The sequence below is a fragment of the Dasypus novemcinctus genome, chromosome 2, assembly GCF_030445035.2.
Source record: "Dasypus novemcinctus isolate mDasNov1 chromosome 2, mDasNov1.1.hap2, whole genome shotgun sequence".
NCBI lineage: Eukaryota > Metazoa > Chordata > Mammalia > Cingulata > Dasypodidae > Dasypus > Dasypus novemcinctus.
In genome coordinates, this window is record NC_080674.1 from 85,694,138 (window position 1) to 85,721,515 (window position 27,378).

At 34.7% G+C, this 27,378-nt stretch overlaps 1 protein-coding gene across 2 annotated transcripts in view; it reads right to left on the reverse strand.

The window, feature by feature from the left end:
* EDIL3 (EGF like repeats and discoidin domains 3) overlaps nt 1-27,378 on the reverse strand; it is a 472,512-nt gene that overhangs the window by 24,214 nt on the left and 420,920 nt on the right. For both annotated transcript variants that reach the window (XM_004477129.4, XM_023584262.2), the window contains one exon: nt 5,217-5,372. In XM_004477129.4, the coding sequence (XP_004477186.2) occupies nt 5,217-5,372 (156 nt within the window). The remainder of the gene's footprint in view (nt 1-5,216; nt 5,373-27,378) is intronic.

Sequence of the window (27,378 nt, forward strand, 5' to 3'; positions counted from 1 at the left end):
AACACATGACTGAATGAATATGAATATCGTATCCTTCTAGAAGCTCTCCCATCTAATCTGTGTTTCTAACTACTGAAAACTACTATTTCAATTTGAGATTTGTTTCTGCTTTGGTCCTCAGAAGGAAATTGGCAAACTTATTTTGGGAGAAACCTATTCAATGGACTTCCACTGACCAATAGAGGCTAACCAACGTCCTAAAGATTTATAATATAAATTATGTTCTGACTAGAAAAATATATAGCCACACTTAGTTTCAAAGATTTAATTTTGGTTTTGGCTTCAGTTAGAGTTCTCTTTCCCACACTTGATCATCATTCAGATCACCTGGAGCCCTTATAAGCAGCATTCCGGGTCATCCCCAGATGATTGAAGCACGGCCCAGAAATCTATTTTTCAACAAGATCCCCCCTCAGATGTGCTAAGATCAGTCAGTTCTGGGAACCACTGGATTAAAGAACTCTCTGAGTTCTTACAGGATGTTTATGTGGCATTCATCCTTAAGGACCAACACAAGTCTGATTAGAAATAGATTTTTTATGTTTATTCAGGGTAGTTTTACTTTTTTTGACTTATGCTTTTAGAGAACCTGAAAAATTTCAGGGAGAGAGATGAAATAACTTAGTACCAGCTTTTTATTCCCCAAAGAAGAAAGCTCCATAGTATAAACCCCGGTTTATTTAAAAGTCTTGACTATAATATAATGGATTAGAAAAACCCGTTTTCATTTCTAATCTTTCTACATAAATACTCTTCCAAAATGTATTATTGTTTTACTTTAGCTTATAACCTGAAAAATTAAATACTAAAATCACCTGTCAAAAGTGTAGTTTTCCTGCTAAATGCATCAAAGAAACAGTTCCAAGATTATAAAACAAATGTCACTTCCACATGAGCAAAGGAACATTTGATTTTAAAGTCAGAAATGCAGCTGATCCATATTGTAAAGAAATATAGAAGTTAGTTAAATGTTAGAAGATATTTTAGACTCAAAAAAAAAAAGAATACATGAATTATAATTAGACTTTGTCATCATATGTCATTGCCATTAAGTATAATACTGTGACTACATCCTAATTGTACAAAATAATTTAAACTTTAAATCCATAAATTTAAATTACAAAAGATTTAAATTTTTGATAAATAATTATAATATTTAACTAAATTATAAATTTTATGGAAGCTGTGGGAGTAAGAAATTGACATCTTAATGAAGAGAACAAGACATTTATTTTTCTTCAATTGAATTTTGATGTGTATGTACACAAACACACACCGTACATACATAAATATATTTAGAAACTCCTAGGGATACAATTATAATTTTTTCATGGCATTGTTCTCCTGAAGCTTAGTCAGTTCTGACAAATGAAAGACAGAAAGGGCATTCATATATTTTTAGAATTTCATTTACACCAATTATAGTAAATCTGGAAAACTTATTATTTTGAGATTTTTTTCAGTATTAATCTTGTTTTTGGATCTAAATCAGACTTTCACACCCACACACCCAAAATCTATGAAAGCAAGACAGTCAATAAAAACATAAGACACAAGAAAAAGGTTAGAAACCTTTGTATTTCCTTTTGAAATATGTCTCTAAAAAACATCTCTAGGATACATGTTTTGCACTGAAACATTCAATTTATGTGTTACATTTACATGAATAAAGCTTGTAGATTAATTTTCACTTGTAAATTCTGAAAGCTTTTTTTGCTTTAGGAAAGTAACCATGAAAAAGAAGAAATATTAAGGACTGGGTGCAAGATGTGAGTGGGGTGGAGGGTGCTGGAATGTGAGGGTGAGCAGGGTGGGGTGTTGGTTTGGACTACCCATGGAACTGGGGGGAGGGCTGGAGGAAGAAGCAGGTGAACTCTGGGGATGAAGGTCTGTGGTTGAAACTACAGTGGTGGGAACGTTCTTTTGGTAAATATGGCACGGGTGGGTTACTGGTGCAGGCATTGGTGGTGGGGGTATATGTATGAAGGGGTTTACCTGGGGCATTCTTCTATGGAATATGAATATGTTCATCTTGTCATAGTATGTTATCTCAGTGGGTGGAGACCCACACAATAAACAAGAAAATATTAAACTCCTTTCCTGGGGAGTTCTGCTACATTCTCAGCTAAAGGGGCAAGAATCTCTTAAGCACTTAGGCAGTGACTAATAAAAGAAAACAGACCATTATGTCAAACCCTCAATATTAATGCATGTAACTATAAATCTTATTTTTGAAAAATTAAAACTTAGTGGACCATAGGTTCTGAGGTGAGGGGGAGTGAAGAATAGGTGGAAGATAGGGCATTTTTAGGACATTGGAAATTTTCTGCATGATTTTGCAATGATGGATACAGGCCATTGTAAGTTTTGCCAAAACCTATAAAAATGTACAGTGCAAAGTGTAAACTATAATATAAACCATTGACCATGGTTAGTAGCAATGCTTCAATATTTGTTTATCAATTGCAACAAATGTATCATACTCATGTAAGATGTCATTAATAGGGGAAAATGTGAGATGGGAAGAGAAGAGGTACATGGGAATCCCCTATATTTTCTATGTGACTTTTCTGTTATTTTCAAAGCTTCTTTGAAAATAAAGTGAAAAAAAAAAAGACATTAGGGGATCATACAGAAGATATTGTCTATATACATAAAAGCCAACAGATCTTATGGTGATAAAAGGCACAATGCATAAAAATTTTGGCTTCTTTTTTGGGGAGTTTTTGGATTTCAGAAAAGTTACACCTATGGCAGGGGAGGATCACTGGTGCAGGGTGTCAGTGGTGGGAGGATGTATGGGGAAGGATGCACCTGGGACATGCCTCTATGGAAAATGAAAGTGTTCATGTGGTCCTGGGGTGTATCTAAGTGGGTGGAGAAGCACACAATAACCAGCAAAATATTAAATTTCAATCCTAGGAAGTCCTGCTACCTTCTCTAATAGAGTACACAGGCAGTGCCTAGCAAAAGGAGAGACCAAGTATACGCTGCCTATAAGAAATATATTTCAAATATAAAGCATAAATGGGTTAAAAGTAGGTTGAAAAAATCATACACCCAGATAGCACTAATCAAAATAAAGCTAGAGTACCTCTATTAATATCAGACAAGGAAAATTTCAGAGCAAAGACTATTAACACAGATAAAGATGGTTATTTTATAATGTCTATTTAATCAAGAGACATCACAATTCTAAATGTTTATGTACCTAATAACAATACTTAAAATACAAGAAGCAAACAGTGATAGAATTGCAAGGAGAAATGGACATTTCCACATTTATAGTTACAGATTTCCACACTATTCTCTCAGCAATTGATAGTCCAATAGAGAGAAATTCACTAAGGATTATACAAAACTTGAACAATATCATCAATCAACTTGACAAACTTGACTCAAAAATTTCTTTTTGAGATAATGATATCGAATGCATGAAAATATGTATTATGACAATTAACTAGAACATTTTAAAATCATAAACATATAGTGGTACGTTTAATGTAAATGGACCCGAAGCAGCATTTCACCATGTAGCGTTTAACCATATTTTTCATTACTCTTCTTCTCCAAATTAAACTATATAAGAATTTTGCTATCATAAATGTAAATATCACACACAATGGATGAATATAATCTGTCTTAAAGTTAATTTCAATAGCTGTATAATTTATAAAGTTTATAAAATTAAAACATGTTATTTTATGAAATATAGTTACACGCTGTATGCATCAGAGTGCCCACGCTAAATCTTAAAATAGTTATTTGCAGTAAATTATGGTGGACATTTGTCTATAACCCATGGAATTAATTTGAAGACAGCATTACAAAGTATCCTATAATCATTCAATCTAAGACACCACTGATTAAAAAATATTATTTTATGTTCTTCTGGGAAAGAATAATTCCCAGTTAAACTGTGGCATTGTAATATACACCAATTTATGAGATGTTAAAACATAAAATATGTCTGCTATAAGATGCTCAATATATGTGTCCTGCGATCTCAGATTGTCTTCTAAGATGCTAAAATGTAAATGGGTTTGACTTTTATAATTCAAACCCAAAAACATGTCTCCCCTAAAATGAATTTGAAGTGAATTGAATTCTTACTGTTTTGAGTCACTGAAATAGCTATTACAGGCTTAGTTTTTCTAGGTAAATTTATACATTTTCTACCTTTACAATACTTAAAAGAGAAAAAGAGAGTCCAACTTCTCTATGGGTTAACTATTCAATAACAGTAAGTGAATAAAAGGAATAGATAAAATGGAAAAATTCATCCCTAATTCAGAGATACTTAATCTGCATGATAAAGTTTCTTATATTCATCCTCAGATTCTTGAGTTATGAGATTGTGATTCTGATTATGTCTTCAGAATGGTTGAGTGCTTTGTACAAAGCCTTTAAGCAATTAATTAATTCAATTTCATTGATCTGAAGCCATACTTTTAATATTTGGTCTAAATCAGTCACTGATATTACCTCTAAGTACTTCTGTCTCCTGGGGAACCATAGAAATTGAGAACAGTAAATTCTATGAAAAGAGGTTGAAAATGGTAAATACGTTTAGAAAAGCAATTAGAAAATGTATAGTGTAGAAGAGTTTGTATTAATATATATCTATTGTTATAATAGTCCAACACAGATAATATAGGCCAAATAAATTAACCAATTTATTTAATCAAGGAAACTGAGTAAAAATGCCATTTAAAAATTTTTGATGAACTAGAATGACAGTCAAAATTTGTCCATTTTTAAAATTCCTATGGAAAATGCTTCAAAATGCTTTAAACTTTGAAAAATTATTCTCCAAAGAACACATTATTTTCCACTGTCAAAAATTTATTTTACTAATAAAAATAATAGTAGCATGTATTCACACAAAACTACACTCTATGTGCTTTGTGATAAATTATTCAAGCTTTTATTGGGTTATAAAAAATAAACTGAATTTTACATGGTTGCATCTGAGTAATTTATAATATGGAGAATATTACTGGGAAAGCAGTTTGTTTTTCTATAGGTTGGATCAGTATATATTTGACTTCAAACTCCTCTGACAATGCTAATTCTCCCAAGCTTTTCTTTTAGTATACATCTTTCAGTATTTGTAGCCATTGTTTTAATAGAGATGTGTAAGTAGTTCATTCAGTCAAACTTGGATACAACTGGATATCCACTTGTGCATTCAATCAACCATCTGATTGACTTACCTTATCTTTTCTTTGCTTTTCATCTTGGTATACAGTCCAGTGTTCTCCATCATTGCTGTAAGCTAGTTTGTAGGAACCTACAAACTGTACATGACCAAAATCTTTAGCTCCTTGTGTGATGATACCAGTCACTTTTGTAGGGACAAGAAGATCCACCTAGTATAAGGAAGACATAATTTAAATGAAACATAAAGCCCATCATAATTTTGCAACTCCCTGGAATTCAGATTAAGAAACATACATGAGAAAGCCAAATCTACTTGATTATTTGTATTTTGAAACTGATGGCTGAATCTACCATTGGCTTAAAATTTTGTTTTTGCCACTGGGTAAACTTAGTCCAATCCTTCTTGAACAAAAATTTTGACTGTTTTATAAAAAAAATGATAGTCACTTCACTCCATCAACAGATTTTATATTAAACTGATACATTTAGCTGTGTTGTTTTGTGTCATTGAAATAGGATAGAACTGGCATAGTTGACCACCTTGAGATTAATCATTGTTTCTCAGAACTTGCGCTTATAATTCAATTTACTGAATTTATTGTTCAATGCAAAAATAATAAAAATAAAAATTGTTGTAGCCATTCACAGATCAGGAGCAAAAATGATAGCAGATGTTTCACATCAGATATTAGACAGAAAGTCAATCTTAGTTCCATGAATATTAGTAAATTCAGTAATATATAACTGAGGATTAATAATCATTGTTCATTTAAAATATCCTCTTTCAGAAGGCTATAATTACAATCATTGTTGAGCCAAGTATCTTTGAAAAATGAAGGAGGATTAAAAATTTGCACTCTTGACCATGGGACCTGTGCTCATGATGTGTTCATTTTTGCAAAATACATACTTTGAGGGTACATGAACCATGCCGATTTACTGAGGATTAAATTAATCAAAATTCATTTGAGGTGCAAATAATGATTTTCATATAATAAGAATAGATAACATCAAATACTTCAAAGTTTTCCCTCTTTGTTTTCTAATTCATTCATGCCTCATTTCTAACATCTTACAATGTTAATTAAAACATTATTCTAGGAAACTTTGTTTTCCATTCAGACAACTCTTGTGAGACCTTTTCCTTTTGTTTTATCTATTTTCCTTTATCCACAGTTTCCTCTCTCCTTCTACAATAACCGCCTACTTCCTATGACTAAGTGCCTTGCTATATCCTTGATCTTATCATCTTTAACTGTCATGATCCCATGTGTGACCTTGGCGGCTTTCAACCACCATGGCCCCTTGTTTCCATTTCAGGATCTTCATCCTGTGAGAGAAGACAGTCAAAAATAAGCAGTAATGGGTCAGATATAGGCCATGAATGACAAGGGAGAGCTTGGAATAATGCATAGAAATAAGACCATATTTTATGACATAGATGCCAAACAACAAAGATGTGAAAAAACTCCCAATGTGTCACAGCATGGGAATGTATGGGATCTTTTATCACTTTTTGCAAAATGCATTAAAAAATTTGGCTCCAATTGGATGATGGATTAAGTTCACTTTTAATGCTTTATTAAAATATTTCAGAAAGTTTAACATAAAATACAATTTAGCCTTTTGCTTTTGCTTCTTTCCAAACATATATTAGAGCACCTAAAATATTTTTTGCATCTAGCAGGATGACTAAATTTTGATATCCCAGGAAGGTAACAGTTGGTGCCTCACACTGTGATAAATGTGTTCTTGTATTTACTCATTTAACCCTCACAATAACCTTGTGAAGTAGGATATTATCTCCACTTTATAGATGAGGAAAGAGATGTCCAGGAAGGTGACATAACTTTGTATGTAGTCCAAAGATAAACACTAAATGGCAGATCCTAGAGTCAACTCTGTATTTTTTTCTGATTCATAGGGTAATCATCCATGCAGATTCTTAGAGTAAAGGAATAGCACAAGGATCACATTTTCATTCAATTATTTCTTCCCATTGTCTGTGACTACTTCAGAAATTTCTAAAGAATTCCAAAGCCTTCTCACCACACTCATCAAATTGACAGCCACTGTATGCCCCAAACAAAAACAATTCTGGATTTGCAATACTTGGAGATCCCTGTCTTTGATTATAAATTTCCTCTCTGTTTTTCAGTTGTCTAGGTTTAAAAATACAGATTGCTTTTGTTGTCCTAAATCCAAATCTAATTGCATAGAGACATGTGGGCAAAGGCACTGTTCTTCAAAGTGTTCTTAATATTGCTGACACTCAATAAATGGTAAAAAAAAAAGAAAGAAGACAAACCTAACAGAACTCTGAGTCACTATGTTGGTTGCTGTCACAGGCTGTCAACACGTGGGAACTCAAACACCAAGGATATGAATGCCTGAATTCTTTACGACCCACCCTTCTATATGTCCTCAGCTACAGTCGTGCAGTGAGGCGCCTTCCAGCATCTACTTTTCTGTGGTGTTTCTTAAAGTCGGCTGGGTTCCCTGCTGGGTGGAGATGTTTTCTCCTAAAGCTGTGTGTCTTGGCTCTCTACAACAGATTTGTTTTTCTCCCACTCTAACTGCTCCCCTTCTCCAGCATTTTTTAAATCTAGAAATGTTTTTCTTTTTTATTCCAGGTAAGTCGGCTTCTCTTCTTAAATAGTCAGCAATTTGTTTCAAGCTGGATTTTGTCCTAAAATTTGCTACATTAAAATTAGAATACCGGGCCTAAGCAAACCTTCTTTCAGTACAAAAATAATCAGCAACTCACTCTTAACACGAGGTTGCTGAAAGAGGGCATGTACAGAACTCACCCTGAGACACCCCCAGGGGCCTTGTAACCTCAGTGTTGAGCACGCAGGATGTTCTCAGGAAAGTCTGTTCCTGCGGAGTTAAAGCTTGCCCCTGGCCTAGGACCATCCTCCCCTCTTGTTAGATCTTCTGGTTTAAAGACCTACAAAATACCTTCTGCTGTTTTAGAACTTCACCTCCCAGGGTTTGGCTCAAATAGAGCAGGTTATTTAGGGCACTGAGAGGCCACAAGGAGAGACACTTGGCTTCGTGCACGGTACACTTGTCTGGGTCTCTATTAAAGGTTCCTTACATGTAACAGACTCTCAGTGAAGGTTTTGGCAGATTGGGCAGAAACTACTTCTTAGGAATATTCTACAGACAAGAATCAACCCCTGGCTAAGGGAGCTATTATGTGCCATAGCAGAAAAATGCAGCCAGTTTCTCTATGTGGCACAGCATTACTAGACAAAGACCCCTTTAATCAATTTTTACCGGGGAAGGCAACTACCTAAATATGCTCTCCAAACTCCAGGGATGTGACCGTGCGAGGCAGCCTACTCTAGTGGTACTGAATGGTCTGGGTTCTTGAACTAGCTCTGATCTTATTAGTTATAGCCTCTTGGGTAAGCTATTTTTTTTTTTTTTTCTCTACATCTCAATCTCTTAATTTAAAAAATGAAGACAGTAATTCCCCTAGGAGTCGATGAGAAATAGATTAGTTACTATTTATCAAATGTGTATAACAGTATATAGAATATAGTATGTCCTAAATAAAACTTTGATAACAATAGGGGAAAGAATCTAATATTGGTCTCAGAGAACCTCATTAGAAAAATCAATAAAGGATCAAGGAAATGGGATGGTCAGATTGTTCTAGAAGCAGCTTCTGGATCAGAGTATATATTGGCCACTTTCTCAGGATGTATAAACAATAGTCATTTCATCTTTACTTAAAGGGAAAATTTGAAAAACTAAACTTTCCATTTAGTTAACTAAAAAATTATATAACAAATTTTATGGAGCATGCTGTACCATCATTTAGATTTAAGATTATATAGCAACAGGGAAATAGTGCTACAATAGTATTAGAAGAGAAAATTAGATTCCAAATTTTATGGAATAGTTGATTTCACCCTAATTATAAGAGTGTAAAAAGGGGGGATATATATGGAGAGAGGCTTGAATAACATATACATAAATATTTCATGAAGGTTATGATGGAATATGATTTTATTTTACTATAAAACTTCCTGTAATGTTTTAGCCAAGTGTAAATATTTTTAAGAAGTATGCTTAACTTAGAAAAACAGCATAGAAAAACTGAGAGCATTTGCTTGAGAAAGGTCAAGATAAACTACATTTCAGACATCTGCCTAGCAGCCTGACAGATGGCTGCCTGGAGGAAGATAGGGCAGTCTGGGAAAGTAACTTGATTTTCATGGAGTCATTCTTGAAGGGGTGAGGAAAATGAAAAGATACAGATAAATAGGTGTGCAAGAAAAGTGATCAAAGAGACCAAAGAGATTTATCACAGAAATGTGCCACTGGGTTACAGCTAAAATGATCTAGTTTTAGTTCTTCTGTTATACCAGTTATTTTGGATTATGTATTTTATAATGCTCATGGAGTTTTTAAAATTTAACTCATTAAACAGAAATACTACTAAAGCTAAAATAATTATCTACTATTTAAAAATCAAGTTATAGGTAAAATATTTGGATAACATTTTGGCATCAGTAAAGAATTTTTTACTTTACCATTACATGAAACAATTATATATCATCCTAGTTACATTGAAAGCACATATTTAAATTGTACTTGACATGTGAGTGATATTCTTGGTTATCAGAAGTTGGCTGCAATTTTAGTCCCTATTTTCTGGCTAAATAGTTGATATCAACTTATTATGAAGTACTGTGCAGCCCCTCTATCTGATCTGATCAGTAGTGCTAAGAATATAGGTTCAGAATCCTTAAGATACTGTGGCAGTCTGATAATACATGCATTCCAGCACTTATTATTACATTCCTCCCTTTACTAAAAAATATTTAATTTCAAGAATATTTTTAAAAAGCACATAATATAGTAAATGCCTTCTCCATACTGAAATTAAACATATAAAAACTAAAACAGAAATCAAAGCATAAAAAGACCTATCAAAGAGTAGAAGCAGGTTTCTGTACTATCAGTGCTTTATGGTGTGCCTTGCATAGAGAAAACCACACATAACACAGGTATGGTATCATAAACAAGCTTTCTATAGGCAGGTGAATACTCAGGAGTGTGTTCTGTAGCATACTGTCCACATTCCAAATAGCTAAGCATCAGCTGACCAGGAGTCAAACTTGAGATAATTCAGTACTTAACAACTGCCTACGATTATAACATGGATGATGCCATATGTCAACCTGAACAGCACCCTGTGATTGCTGTCAGCTTATGACTATTAACTTTTAAAAAAGGTTTTTTTAGATTGATGCAAGTAGTTTAATTGTATATTTTAACTGAGAATGGGAGGTAGTGTGATGACTAAGAACATTTTACACTTAGATGTTTTTTATTTTAGATATCTTTCTCATTATAAAAGTGATGCATATCATGTAGAAAACTTCAGTAAATCAGAGAACATGAAAGATTAAAATAAAGCAACTCACCCTCAGGTACAATCAATGCTCCCCTTCCACACATAGATGTACATTTGATAATTTTTTTTTTTATTTGGCATTAGTTACCAGGTATTGGCTTATACTTTTTGTCCATATTTGCAGGCCAAGTACTTAATTTCTTTTCTTAATATTTCACTAGCAATTCTCTATATCATGAAACTATTTTTTTAAGACTCATGTTCTAACAAGTCATTTTAAAGATCTACCACAATAATTCAATTACTCAACATTTAATCCATCCCTCCCTGCTTAAATTTTCTTTTAAAATTAATACCCCTATAAAATCCTAGGCCACATCTCTTTATTTCTAGAGTATAACTTAATAGAATTAGCTTACTTGGTCAAAGGATATGATTTTAAAGATGAAAAAACAATTTTATTTTTTTCAGGTAATAAATGTAAAACACTTTTAATATGAAAGATTCAGTTGGTGCAAAGATATATAGGAAATACTGTTAAAATTAGCTATAATGCTACTACCCAGACTTAACTTTTGTTAACCTCTTGATAGTCATATTTTCACACATTTTTAATTCCCATATGTCTTCATAAAACTGAGCTCACAGTACACATGCTGCCTTGAAATCTGAAGTTTTTCACTTATCATGGATATTTGTGCATGCAAGTAGTAATAATAATTTGAAAGGGCTGTATAATAGTGTCTAACATGGTTGCAAGTATGGATATGAAAATTATTTACCTAATTCCCTATTAATATTCATCTAATTTGTTTCTAATTCTCTTTCAGAAGAAACAAAACAGAAGAGAACTTCTTTTTATGTCTATCTTTGCTCACTAGTACAATCATTTCCTTATGGGTATGAAGGACATAACATTTAAAATGTGATAGACATTGTTCCATTGCACTCTAGAAAGATTATAAATTTCTACCTACGGTATAGGTAAACTCCTTCTCTGCATACTCACCAATCCTGGAGCCTATAAAATTTTAACTTCTTGACAATTCGAAAAAAAAAAAAAGCAATTTATTGTCACTTAATTTACATTTAATGGCATTAAGAGGCATTTAATTTATATTTTTCTAATTGTTCAGTCTTACTCATACATATTCTCTTTGAGGTCCTTTATTTTCTTATTGGTTAGAAATTTTCTTATTGATTTTCAAGATTTATTTCTATAGTATAAATACTTGGCTTCTGTTTATCTGTTGAAATTTTTCAAAAATTTTCTATGTCATTTAATTTTATTTTTGACATGCAAGTTTTTAATTTTCCTATACTCAAATCTATCAGTCACTTTCTTTGCAATTGCAAGTTTTCTGAATGCCTAAAAAGACATATTTATTTAAATCAGCTAAAAATTATTTAAATGCTTCTTATAATTTCCTCTGGGTTTTCTTTTTAAGTCTTCTTTTTTTGTTAATGTGTAAACCATTTGATTTTGTGCACCTATAATGTAACATAAGAATCAGACAATTTTTATAAGATTTAATTTTCTCAAACACTATTTGTTGAATAAGCCATTTGTCCATTGTTTCTCTTCTCCTACCTGGCTGAGAGTATAAGGGATGCTTATTATCTTCGAAATTTAAAAAAATCTCCTGGGATATATTTTGGGGAGGACCTGTTTTTATTGCTTTTAGTTGAACAAAGTGGGTCCATTCAAGCTGAGGGTGTAGGGGAGTAAATGATGAGGAATGCTTTTTTGTATTTTAAAATATTGCTTCTGTTTCTTTTGATCTCTCACTCTGGAAGGTCAATCATCCAGACTGGCTTTTAATTTTATTTATAACATTTTGTTATTATGTAAAGTACCTCTCTCATCATCTAAGCATTGACCTCATCCTATCATATCACTCTATTAGTTCATTGAGAAAATGCTGTTTTTTAAATTTTTTGAAAGGATGATTCTCGATTATAGTTACAAAGAACGAAAAGTGACATTAAATTAACAGGTTAGATAGCACCCAATTTCTATTTCAGAAACAATAAACTCATTTAAAGAATAAAACACAACTTTGAAAACTCTTAGAGAAAAGACTCACTATTTTCTTGTTGGGTTACTGAAAGTGACTTTGCTGAGTTCATTGAAAATAAGACCACTCTGGGAGAGTAGAATTAACGTATCTTCTTTACTTGCCTTTCAAACTTGATTTTGATTAAGCTGGGAATTTTGATTTATTTCATCAATAAAAATTTAGGGAGGTAGCTAATTGATTTAGTCTGCAATGGATAGGGTCATTTTTAATTGGTTAATTGATAATAAAAGTCTTTGATCAAAGAGCATGATAATATCCAATAAATAGTGTTTAGATACTTTATAGCAATGCCAAAGCCCAAATGAAATAGAAAACAAAAAAAATTATCAGTGAATAATTACATGGAATTTAGAAAACATTAACATATTCTAAAATAGAAATTGAAATAGATTGCTATTTCATGCTTTTCCATAGTACACTGTGTAATTACTGGCCTAGGTAGGCATTAAGTCAGCATCTTTCAAAAAGTTAAAGATATAGTGAACTTGTGATCAAACTTGCACTTAGGACCAGAAATGGATGAATTGCTCAGAATTGAAAAAAAATGTGTTTGAATATCTTTGAAAATTACTTTTCTGAACGTAATTTTATCAATTATGCTTGTATTTTGTATAATTCTTTTAGATAGTGACATGTACAAACACAAAACATGTATACACAAATATGTATCAATATGTATAGCTATATAAATCTTCTTATTCTGTGACAAATAAATAAAAATGATAAGAACTATGAAAGTAAAACATCTACAGTTAAAATATACTGAAACAGCAAATCACATTGCATGTTCTAAATATTAAGAGGCCCCAGGAATGGTCACAGCTCAAGCAGCTGAGTGCCTGCCTCCCACATGGGAAGTCCTGGGTTTGGTTTCAGGTACCTCCTGAAGAAACAAGCAAAACAAACAAACAAACAAAAAACAACTCAGGAAGCCAATGTGGCTCAGTGGTTGAGCCCCGGCTTCCCACATAGGAAGTCCTCAATCCCCAGTACCGGGTACCTCAAAAAAAGAAAAAAGAAAAAAAAGAGGCCATAAAGCACTGAAAGGCAGGGAACTGGCAGAATACATGACATATATTTTTGTACTCTGCCTTGCTGGAGGAGCTACACATTTTATATTGATATAAAAACCTTGCCATTCCCACACTTTGTAAAACCATCTACATCATTTTATTTCATCACATTGTGTGAGCCTTAATTCTATTCAGTTTTAACTGAATATATGCACATTTTATGGTGATTGGTTCTTGGGCTAAAATAGCAACTAAAACAACACGCACACACACACACATAAAAAACTAAATGTAATTTATTTTTCCTTGTCCTTACAAAACGAAGTGGAAAAGGACATCCTCTCCTAAAATCAGGCATGAGATAAATGCTGCAATTTGCCTTGGGGCAATGTACCATCAATGTCAGCAGTTGAAAGAGAGCCCAGATTGTCAGATCCTCCCGGAGCTCAGAAGAGGAGGGGAGGAGGGAGGGAGATGGCTCAGCAGGGACGGAACTGCCTGTTGATTATGGGGTTAAGTGCCACTGACACAGAAAGTGGTTGCCTCAAAGGAGGACTCTCTGTTATAAAAATCTTTTGTTCAAAGGACAGAGTGTGCATATGGTAAGGATAAAAGGATACAAATAATTTTCATTCAAATGCATGATAAGGAACACTGTCAGCATAATATTTAAGGACACTCAGGCTCCATTGGATCGTTCAGTTTTGTTCCTCAGTACTAGTCACCACAAATTATAATTGTAATCTTAAAGAGCCTCACTAAATGCCATGATTATAGGTTTTTAAAAATCAAATATCCATAAAATGAGCATGCTTTATTTATTCATACTAATACACATATTACAAATATCTTATCTATATTCTCCTGCTGTTGATGCTAATTTGTTTTGTTCTTAGAGAAATAAGGAGCAGCTGTTGAATACTTAAAACTCCAATCTTGTCAGGCTTCCCCTATAGGTCCTAATATTTATTTCCCCATTTATTCTCCTGATTATGGCATCTGAGCTCTTGAGTATATTAAGGAGTAGAATGTAAAACTGGGTGCAAGATGCCGATAAAATCCGAATACTATCTAATGAACGTACAGTAATATGGCCTGCATATATCTGTGATGACGGCCTGCTCCCATCAAGAAAAAAAGGGTATATGCCAGACAGTAATAATGCTATGGCTTGAATATAAGAGATATAACTTTCATACAATATGCTTTTCTTGACTGCATGTGAACAATAGGATGCTCATCCTTTCTAATGAGACACAGTACTCCATTTAAGGGACTCCTGCATATGCTTGTTTCAGAACTTACATAAGGGCTAATAATGTTGTGCAGTCAGCTCAAAACAGTCTCATATTTTAAAAATCACATTCTTTAAAACTATTCATGCACTATTTTTTAAAATTACTGTAAAATAGCTTATAAACCACAGACTTAAATTAGGTATAGACTTAATAAATCACTTTAGACAAACTCATTTTATTAAATATATTTAACATTTTTTGCATATCTATTCAGGTTATAAAAAATCTCCAAGTTGCACTTTCCTTCACCGAGGGTTTCACTTGTAGACTTAAATGAAGAATATCCTGAGACACCTCCACTGATGGAGCATCTTTGAAATAATTGATATCCCATGGGGCTTCAGGCACAAGGCTACTGTCATTTAAACACAATTTGAAAAAATAAGACCTTTCATAAACAGAAAATAGAGGTATAATTCCCTTTTATTTAATACTAAAAGCCTTTAAGATATTGAACCCAAAGATTTTTTTTCTATAAATAGTCAAACATTGATTCAAACCAAAGAGCAATAAAGTAAAAAATATTTTATGGAATGGTACTAAAATTACAATTTTAGAAAATTATTTTACAATGGAACCAATCAGCAAGGAAACAAACCAAAAACAAAAGCAAAATAAAAACTGCTTATCCTCACTGACAACTAACAAGATTTGTCTCTTGAGTTTGTGGCTTTTTGTACCTAAAGAGGTAATTTTGACATATCTTTCCCATCAAGGAGAAACCTGGTACATTTCATGAAATGCTGAAATATATAATAGTTTAAGAAGCAGAATACAAGCTTTGGCCCCTATATGTTAAACAGAATTTCTATAGGACCAACACAAATGCCTCTTTAAAGTCTCCCTAAGGGAAGGGCACATTCAGGACAGAAATCATTCGTGTAATTTACTGCCTTTCCTAAATGCTCTGTATTCTAACAAACTTGACTTTGCAAACCTTTGCTCCAGCTAGTTTGTAAAGCAATGGCTTTTTTCAAAAAGTAACAGGAAGTGCCATAAACCATCATGTAGACGATATGCTTTAGGAACAGGAAGAGAATGAAAGGTAAGATGTGAGGCCTTATTCTAAAATCACATTCTGCTGAAAACTTTCAGGTCACAACAACTTATGTGGTTGTATTTTCAAGATGGAAAAATAATTTAAAATAATTCAACAATAAAAACCCAGACATTAAAGGGAATGTATTTAACATTTCTGAACTAAGAATGCTTCATGACATAGCACATTTGTAGACACATTTTATTAGATTAAGGAGTTTCCCTTCTAGTTTTTATTTGCTACAACAATTTAAAATCATGAATTTGTGTTGAAATATTTGAAATTATATTTCTGTTTATAGTGAGATGACCAACACCCAAACCAAGAACTAATTTAATTTATGATGCTGATGTGCACATACTCTACTCCTTCCTCCTGCGTCCTCAAGCAAGGTGACTTGGTGCTACATTGTTTATTATCTCTTTACATTTTTAAAAATACAGTTGAGTCAGATATGAATGTACCCTTAAATAATATGCTGTAATATTAGTTTTTAAAATGTATAAAAAGAATGGCATAGCTATAGTAATCTTCTAGGACTTGTTTTTCACTCAATATTGTATTACTAAGGTTCATGTATATGTTTGTTAATAATTATATACTTTATTTATTTTTACTGCTGTGAAAAATTCCATTGTGTGCATATATTACAATATATTTATCCATTCTCCTGCTATGGGTATTTCATTATTCCCATGACTTTTTAAAACAGTGCTGCTATGGACATTCTTGGACTTATCTCCTGGTATCCACACTCGAAATTTTCCCTTGAATGGGTGCCTAGGCCTGGAAAATTTTGGATTTAGAATGTGAAGGTGCAACTTTAAAAGATAAGGAGAAACAATTTTCTGAAATGGTTTTATCAATTTACACTCTCACAATCAATATACCCATATCCTTCACCTTTATTTTCTTAACATGGTGATTTATAGTAATAGATTTTTCTAAGTTAGACTTTTTGTGCATTCCTGATACAAATCTCCTTGATTAGAAAACATACTTTAAACTTTGATGGATTTCATCTGAAAATATCCTATTTAAAACTTTTGCATCTATGTTCATATGCAAGACTCCCAATTATTTCCTTTGACTGTACTCTTGTACTCTGCTTGTTCAGAATTTGTACCAGGACATCATGGTTTCATGAAAGAATTTGGAAAGCTTTCCTCTTTTTGTCTTCTGTGAAATAATGTGTGTAACACAGAGACTATATGCTTCTCTCAGGTTGTAAAGTCTGATCCAATGCTGTAAGTGATGACAGGCCTATGCAGGTCCAGCTACTCCCCTTCTCACTTCTCCCCCCCTTTTCTCTTCTCATGTTCCCTTGTATGCTTTCCTTCCTCTCTCCTGGTCTCCTGCCCCCATGATCTTTCCTAACCATACATGTTTTCTATTTTTTTAGTCAATTTTGGAAATGCGTATTTTACTATAATCATGTCGATTTTTATGTACTCTAAATTTATTGGCATAAAGACTTTTACATTAATTTTTCTGACTGAATAAATTTCTGACTGATTCTGTATTTCTGACCAGTTTTTCATGGTGAATATTTTAATCTCATGTCTTGTCAGAGGACTGTCTATTCATTAGTATTTTCGAAAAACCAGCTGCTAAAATAATCATAAAAGCAATAAAAGATAACAGCCTTAAAGGGATAAAAGGTATCTTATCCCACATTTTCAGCAAACATTATATGTGGGGCCACATTCTATAAGGATTTCCTTTCAAATCAGAGGCTAGGTATCATACTCTATTGTCTCTTACACTCAACACTGCAATGACGATTTTAGATAATACAATAGAAAGGGGAAAAATAAGCATATAAATTGGAATGGAAGAAACCAAATTGTTATGAGCATTTGAAAATGAAAAGACTGAAAATTTTATAGTATATAAGGTAGGTCAGCAAGGTTGCTAGGTGTAAGATCATTATGTAGAAATCAGTATTTCTACATCAATATTGTGACATTTCTAGTCACAAGCCTCAACCAATAGACAATGTAGTTAAAAAAATCACTGTAGTTACAAATCCTACAGGATGCCTTAGAAAAAGTTTCTATGTAGAGATTTAAGTCCTATATGAAAAAAGTCACAAAAATTTTAACACTTTCTGAAAAACTTAAATAAATGAAAATATATACCATATTTCATAAATGGGATGCCTCAAAAGATACTAATTTACTCCAATTAACCTATAAATTCAACACACTTCTGACCAAAAATCCTACAGGGTTTGTGCTAAAGGATCTGAAAATCTATGTGAAAAAAATGAATGGCCAACATCACCCCAGTAAAATTTTGAACAATACAAGGCATTATGCAGGGATGATGTGTGGGAATTCTGAAAATTATGCATGATGGTTTTGTAAGCTTACAACTTCCCTAATAGAAAATATATGTATAAAAAAAGAAGATATACCATAGTTTATTCAGTCTCCTACTGGTAAATACTTGGAATCTTTCTGCTTTATTATATGTCAAACTACACTACCAAGAATGACTTGGTACATAGGTCATTTTTTGTGTGTGCAGCTATTTCCAGAAAAGGGGGAAAAAATGAAGGGTCAAGAAAAATCAAGAAAATTAGAGGGGTGATTGGTGGTGGTGATTGGTGGTGATTTCAAGCAGAGGTTTAGTAATTAAACAGTGATAACTATTATCAGAGTAAATAAGCAGGCAATCATAACAGACTAGAGAAATGAACTCAAATCTTCTCTGAGTTTGTTACATGATAGAAATGACACTATAAATCAGTGGAAGGGATCCAATAAATGATACTAGAGAAATAGGGTGTTTATATTAAAAGCAGCTGAGTCGTACTTACTACCATCTGCCAAGATAAATTCCAATGGACTAAATTCCTTAAATATGAAAATGAAAACTTTAAATATTTTAAAGAAAATATAAAAGCTAGCTTTGGTGTTAAGTAGGACAAAATTTTTAAATAAAAAAACACAGCCTAAAAATGACAAATAAATGGAAAGTTATTCCATATTCATGGATCAGAAGACTTAATATTGTTAAGATGGCAATACTACCCAGATTCATGTACAAAATCAGTGCAATATCTACCAAAATCTCATCTGGGAGAACCAGCAAGATGGCAGTGGAGTAAGTTGCTCCTAGAGTCAGCTCCTGCTACAGGGCAGTTAGCAAATACCCAGAGCTCTCTGGAGCTAGCTGAAGCACCTGTTTGGGGCTCCAGTAGGCCAGAAGAGCATCCTACAATGTCCTTGGGGGAGTGGAAGGAGGAGATGCCCGTCTGCAGAGAAGACTTGTAAGTAGAGTGCTCCACACCATGGAGGCCATTGCCCATCCTCCACTGGAGGCACAAGTTGCCTCGGAAGCTGTTCAGTGGCTAGAATTGAAAGCTCCACTTTCCCCAAATGGGAGAGGAAGAGATGGTTGGGCACCAATTACAGCTATGATGAGGAAATTCAGTGGGCTACAGTATGATCCTGAGAACAGCTAAGGTTTGAGCCTGTCCAGGTCAGAAAGATACTGGGAGCCACCATCATAACGCTGCGCCTGGCAAAAGGGGAAGCGGGGCGGACTGAAAATCCCAGTGCTGGTGGGGACTGGCTTCTTCCCAACCAGATCATACCGCAGGTCTAGCCTATGCCCTAGTGTCACCTCCAGCAGGGAGGAAGCTGCGGGGATCCGCACCAGCCTCTCCAGGAAATTACCCTTCCAAGCAGCGGAGGCCGGTGATCGTCCTACTCTGGTGGCATAAGCCGCTCCAGGAGCTGTTCTGAGATGGGAATTGGAAGCTCCATTTCCCAGAAACAGGGGAGGAGGAGATGGTTGGCTGCCGATTTCGGCTACTGATTGGGAGACTTGGCTGGCTAAGAGATAACCCTGGGAACAGCTGGCGTGAGAACCAGCCCAAGTCAGAAAGAGGCCAGTAGCCACCATTCTGGCTCCACCCCCAGCCTGAGGGGAAGCAGGGCTGACCCAAACTCTCAGTGTCTACAGGAACCAGTCTTTCATGCAGATCAGCCTGCAACCCACCTAGGCTTCAGCCCCGCCTCTGGAGGGGAGAAGCCTATACAGATAAGTGCAGGTAACTTTGGCTGGCATAGACTGAAAATCAGAAGTCTACCAGGGCAACTGTGGTCATCTTGGGCCCACACTGCATAGATTGCTGCCCACACCTGCAGCTCTATCCATGACCCAGGCAGGGGAGAAAGGTGTGAAGCTTCATCAGTCTCTCTGGGCAACTACAGTCTAGACCTGCACATGGATTATTCCACATACCTGTGTCTCTGACCCTACCTCTGGCAAGGGAAAAAGTTGGAAGAAGCCTCATTGGTCCCTGGTGCAATGAGGGCAGCTTGACCCTCCACAGCTTACAGTACCAACTACATGCTTGGCTCCTACTGTATAACCAGCAAGGGAGAAACGATGGGAAGCCCTAAACTGAAAAGAAAAACTGCACCCAGAAAAAATACTCTAGTAAGCCAGATGTGAAGACATCAACAAAAAATTACAATCCACACCAAGAAACAGGAAGCTATGGCCCAGTTAAAGGAACAAGATAAGCCTCCAGATGACATAAAGGAGTTGAGAGAACTAAACATAGATGTTCAAACAAATCTCTTTAATAAAGTCAATGAGATGGCTAAAGACATTAAGGTTATTAAGAAGACATTGGATGAGCACAAAGAAGAATTTGAAAGTATACATAGAAAAATAGCAGATCTTATGGGAATGAAAGATGCAATCAATGAAATTTTAAAAACATTGGAATCATATAATAGCAGATTTGAGGAGGCAGAAGGATTGGTGAGCTTGAAGAAATGGCCTCTGAAAGTGAACATACAAAAGAATAGATGAAGAAAAGAATGGAAAAAATTGAACAAGGTCTCAGGGAACTAAATGACAGCAAAAGGCATGCAAACACACATGTCTTGCGTGTCCCAGAAGGAGAAGAGAAGGAAAAAGAGGCAGAAAGAATATTTAAAGAAATAATTGTAGAAAATTTCCCAACCCTATGGAAGGACATAGATATCCCTGTCCAAGAAGCACTACGTACTCCTATCTGAAAAAATCCAAATAGACCAACTCCAAGACACATACTCATCAGAATGTCAAAGGCCAAAGACAAAAGAAAATTCTGAGAGCAGCAAGACAAAAGGAATGTATAACACGTAAGGGATATCCAATAAGATTAAGTGCTGATTTCTCACCAGAAACCATGAAGGCAAGAAGACAGTGGTCTGATATATTTAAGATACTATAAGAGGGAAGTGGATTTGGCCCAATGGTTAGGGCATCTGCCTACCACATGGGAGGTCCAAGGTTCAAACCCAGGACCTCCTGACCCATGTGATGAGCTGGCGCACGTGCAGTGTTGATGCAAGCAAGGAGTGCCATGCCACGCAGGGGTGTCCCCCATGTAGGGAAGCCCCATATGCAAGGAGTGCACCCCATAAGGAGAGTCGCCCAGTGTGAAAAAAGTGCAGCCTGCCCAGGAATGGCGCGGCACACATGGAGAGCTGACACATCAAGATGATGCAACAAAACGAGATACAGATTCTGGGTGCCATTGACAAGAATACAGATGGATACAGAAGAACACGCAGCAAATGGACACAGAGAAGCAGACAACTGGGGGGGTGGGTGGGGAAGAGGAGAGAAACAAATAAAAATATATCTTAAAAAAAAAAAAGATACTACAAGAGAAAAACTTCCAGCCAAGAATCTTATATCCAGCAAGACTGTCTTTCAAAAATGAGGGTGGAATTAGAATATTCACAGATAAACAGAAACTGAGAGAATTTCTAAGCAAAAGACCAGATTTTCAGGAACTATTAAAGGGTGTGCTAGAGCCTGAAAAGAAAAGACAGGAGAGACGGGCCTGGAAGAGAGTCTAGAAATGAAGATTATATCAATAAAAGTAACTAAAAGTATCAAAAGAGTGGTGAAAATAAAATATGACATATAAAACTCAAATAGGAATAAACTTAACCAATGATGTAAAGCACTTATATTCAGAAAACTGCAACTCAATGTTAAAACAAGTCAAAAAGCCCTAAATAACTGTAAGAACATTCCATGGTCATGGATTGGAAGACTAAATATCATTAAGATGTCAAGTCTACTCAAACTGATATACAGATATAATGCAATCCTGATAAAAATTCCACCAGCATTAAAGAAAAAATTGAAAACATGATCATTAAATTTATTTGGAAGGGTAAGGAGTCCTGAATGGCCAGAAACATCATAAAAAGGAAAAAGTGAACCCTCATCTCCAGACTTTAAATCATAATACTTACCTATAGTGGTAAAAACAGCATAGTACTGGCCTAAAGACAGACACAATAGACCAATGGAATGAAATTGATGGTTCAGAAACACACCCTCACAGATATGGTCAAATGATTTTTGACTAGCTTGTCAAATTCACAGAGCTCAGGCAGAACAATCCATTCAACAAATGGTGCTGAAAGAATTGGACATCCATAGCTGAAAGAAGGAAAGAGGACCCCTATCTCATACCTTATCTGAAAATTAACTCAAAATGGATCAAAAACTAAAAATAAAAGCAAGAACCATAAAACTTCTAGAAGAAACTGTAGGAAAATATCTTCAAGACCTGGTGGTAGGTGGTGGATTCTCAAAGGAGATAAGAGAAGGACTGAATAGACTACTGATATTTAATGTACGTAGAAGTTTTAATCAACTTTAATGTAAAAGTGTGGAAATGTATAGAGTGGATGGTAACACACAGTGAGTAACAGCTATTTTATAAATGGGGATGTGACTGAAAATGGTAGTCTAGTTATATAAATGCCAATTGACAGAATGCTTGAGAATAATCTAGGAACTGGATAGCACAGTAAACCAAGAGGTGGTGAGAATTGTGGTTGATGGTAGAGATGCAAGAGTGTCCTTTGTGAGCTAGAACAAATGTACATCACTACTGCAGGGTATTGGGAATGTGGAGAAGCATGGGAAAAATACAGCTGGAGTGACTTGTGGAATATTATGCATAATATTTTTTCATCCGTGCAAAAGATGTACTGTGTTGATACTGAGGCAGTATGGAAAATGTGAGCCAAATGTACACTATGGACATGGTAATAATCAGATGATATTATATCATCTTTAGCAAATGACACACCACATTGTGGTGTGTTGATGGAGGGGTGTTGTTTGGGAATTCTGCATATGTGTAGGATGGTTTTATAAGTTTACGACTTCCATCATAAAAATACATATTTTAAAAATAATAATAGGGTGGGTTGGGAGAAAAGCACACCAAATATAAGATAAGAACTATGATTAGTAGTAAGATTTTGACAGTGTTTTTTCATAGTTTGTAACAAACGTCTCATGACAATGCAAGGTGTTGGTGGAGGGATAATATATGGGACCCCTGTATGATGTTATGCATGTTTGCTTTGTAAGTTCACAACTTTTACTATACACTTAATTGTTTATGTATGTTCATATATAAATGATATAACGATAATAATAATCAGATTGGTTTGGGGAAAAAATACTTTGTTTAGTAGTAATATTTTGACAATGCTCTTTAATTATTAGTTTAAAAAGTTTAAAAACAATGCAAGTTATTGGTGGTAGGGTGAGATGTTACATATGTTTGTTTGGTGTTGTATATGTTTGTTTTGTAAATTCACAACTATTATACATTCATTGTTTATGTATGTTTATGTGGGACTGATATAGTTCAATAAATTTTTAAAAAATCTCATCTGGCTTTTTTCTCAGAAATTGAAAATCTGATTATAAAAACATATATGGAAATCAAGGACCTCAGAATATCTAAAATAATCTTGAGAAAGATAACAAATTAGAGAATCCATAATTCTTTATTTCAAAACTTACCACAAAGCTATAATAATCAAGACAATATAGTACTGGCAAAAGGATAGAGAGGTAGGTCAATATCTATATAATATTTGAAGCCAATTGGCACAGTGTTAAGTTTTGTTAAATTTGGGCATTCTCTGTGCATGTATGAAATATTTTATATTTTAAAAAAGTACAATATGTTTGAACTCCTGGAGAGAGAGTTAAATAATCCATGTATTTGTTTTTGTTTATTAAGAAGTATGTGTCTGTTGGGGGGAGGGGGTGTAGACTTACTTAAGATGTTTGTCTAATTTTCTCCAGAAACACCGACACTATCTGTTTAGTTTTGCAATACAACTTAAAATCATGTTAATTCTGAGAATGCAAATATTTGATAACTAGGGAACTTCTGAAAGATTTTAAAAAGAAATAGTCTGCCCACAACATCCTAATTCTAGGCCTAAAGAAAGCTACTGTATTTAAATGTTTAAAATCAAAGCTCTGTAATTATTTAAATTTTTGCATTTCAGTTATTTTTTTTTCTATTTCTACAACTAAACCAATACCACTGGGCCATTCATTTTCAAGGACTTTACCCATCTGTTACCTGAAATCATATTGCAAAACTTGCTTTCATATTTCTGCTATCTTTGGTCTAAAATAAATATGGCAGATTCATTTAAACATGCAATAAAAATGAAATTTGTAATAGTTCATAAATTGTATTGCTAAATTAAGCATTCAGTAGACTTGTCCTTGTGTTATGGATTGAATCATGTTCACCACAATGATATGTTCAAGTCCCAAACCGCTTTAAAGTGAACTCACTTATAAATAGACCCTGTCGGCTAAGATGAGGCCAACCTGAATCAAGGTGGGCCTTAATCCAATATGACTGAGTCCTTAGAAACAGGAAATTTGGACTCAGGAGTAGGAGCAGAGAAACCAGATGGGGCGAAAGATGGCCACATGAGAGAGGCAGAGACTGAGTATGGATTGCTGGCAAACTACCACCAGGATGCTACAGACTTCAGTGGAAGCATGCTCCTGCCAACACCTCCAATTTGGACTTCTAGCCTCCAAAACAGTAAGACACTAAATTTCTTTTGTTAAAGTCCACCATTCTGTGTAATTTTTATAACAGTTCTGGCAAACTAAGACATCTGGTATGAACATTAAATACAAATGAAATATATTACTTGCCATAAATTTTATGATCATTTTACTAACACTTTTACAAGAAAAACAAAATCTAACCCGTGTAACCTTAAAGATTTCTTTGTGAAAACCATGTACTGCAGTAACAAAACATAGTGAAAGTGATTTAAAAATATATATTGACTTCCCAGCATGTTTCTCCCCACCTCCCCCAGCCTTTATTATATCTCATGGTGCCTAGTACAGAACTAAATTTTATTCTGTTTTTATTATTTCATTGCTGACTGTGGCCCAAATTAATGTCAATTAACACATCAACATTAATACACTTATATTTGATACTCAAATGTAAAAGACCTAAATATTCAATTAAGATGTGTCTTCTCATGTCCTTAATTATTGTCTGGTAAGTCTCTCTAATTTTCTTCCCATATTTACTAGAAAGGAAATTTCCTGAGGATTTTGGCTGCTGTCTGTGTATGTTTGCTCCTTTTTTCCTCCATGAGAACTCTAACTTTTATTTGAGGACATAGCATGAGGAAGCCTTCTCTGGCATTCTATTTGAAGTAGAGTTGAACTTTCCCTCATTTCATTTCTAGAAAAATATTAGCAGTAGTTTTTATTGAGTTCTTATTTGACACCAGGAAATGGGATAAGTATACATATATTTTAGAAAGTTTTGAAATCTCCTATTATCCTCCCAATAACCCCCTGAGCGTGTTACTGTTGTCCAGTTTTACAAACGAGGAAGCCTAGCTTATAGGTCATGGAATCAAGATTTTTCTGTCAAGTCAATATGATGCATGGTCACTGTGCTTAGTTACACCCTACAAAAGGTTACCTGGTGGGGGCACAAGTGGAACCCCAAATTTAGCCTATGTTCTGGTTCCCAAGTTGTACATACCTGAGTGCCTGCAAAAGCCTGGAAGAAGTGGAATCTTTTGGTCTCCAAAAGGAGACACTTCTGTGTAATTCATCTGCTGTGAGTAGGAAGACTTTATTTAATTGCTTCAAAAGAATGATACAAAATGGTATGAATCCTAGTCAGATTCAAGAATTCTTGCTTCTATCATTCTATACTTTCTATACCATATTCATCAGTTATGAGGTGCATCACATTGTGCTTGCAGTAATCTGTTTACAATCATCTGTTCCCTTCTAGACAGTGAGATCCTTGAATGAGCTACACATGTTTTAGGCATCTTTGCATCCTAAAGGCTCATCACAAAGTTCGCACATATAAGGCATTCAGAAACATGTTTATTAGATGGGTGGAAAAATAACATGGAAAGAGATTGGGTAAGGAGCACAGGTTGGGGTTTACTCTGAAAATATAATAGGAAAATTTACATGTCAAAATCTAAACAAATGCATGAGTGAAGAAAAAGATCTCCTGAGAAAGAAGTTTTAAGGTAGAATATTAAGAATTTTGTTGTGTTTATACTGCATGACACTGTGAGTTGGCAGAGTTGGGTAGTATAAACTTTGGCAGGTAAAGATTAAAGTTAAGTGAGAATGACTTGAACGCTTTTTAGGTAATGCAGAATAAGGTAAAGGTCTCTAGATTCAATGAGTGACAATACAAATGGAAAACCCAAGGACAATCTGACAGGTTGTCAACTTGCACTGTTCATTCAATTTAATCAGAGCTTAATCAAGATAAAGAGTGCCAAACTGACAGCCAATCATAGCCCTCATAGAAAGAGTGGGGTATCACATTGAGAACAGAAATGGGTAGATAAGGATCTGAGAGGAAGTAGAGGCAGCTAGTAAAATATAAAGTCCTATGTCCTGTTGCTAAGTATCAGAATCAGGAGACTAAGAGGTGCAATATGGCCAAGATTCTCTCCTCTAAGACCAGAAAGGCAGACTATACAAAACTGCACTCAGCTATGGCTGAAAAATCCACACCAGAGGGAAAGCAGATGTAGGAGTGAAGGAGTGATGGTAACTCAGGACAACTGGAATCAGTGTCTTTGGAGTTAGGATGCTAAGAGTGGCTAGTGGAATTTCAGGGATCCTGAGAGTGACAAAAGGCAGGAGAGCTGCTGCAGAAAACTGCAGATACAGAGAAGTCCAATAAGGGGTGTTGTATAGGAAATAGAGTGTTTGTATAAAAGAGGGGACTGAAAAGAGTTTTGGAGATATCTGGTAGAAAATAAAGGGCAAAGTTGCAGTGAAGTAGACAGACACCTGTGTCATAGAGTAGAAATGGGCATAAAATATTCCCTCAGTGGTTGGATTCTTTCCTCAGGGAAGACTAATGAGGCTAAGTTTGGGAAGGGATGGAATATCATGCAGGGAACAAACTGGTTGTACATGTAGGAATGTGGACCAAAGGAATAAGAAAAAAGCCAGCAATTAAAAGCCACCTACGGGGAGAGAGAGGGACAGTAGCAATTTCAACAATGCCTGGCCCAGAGTTCAT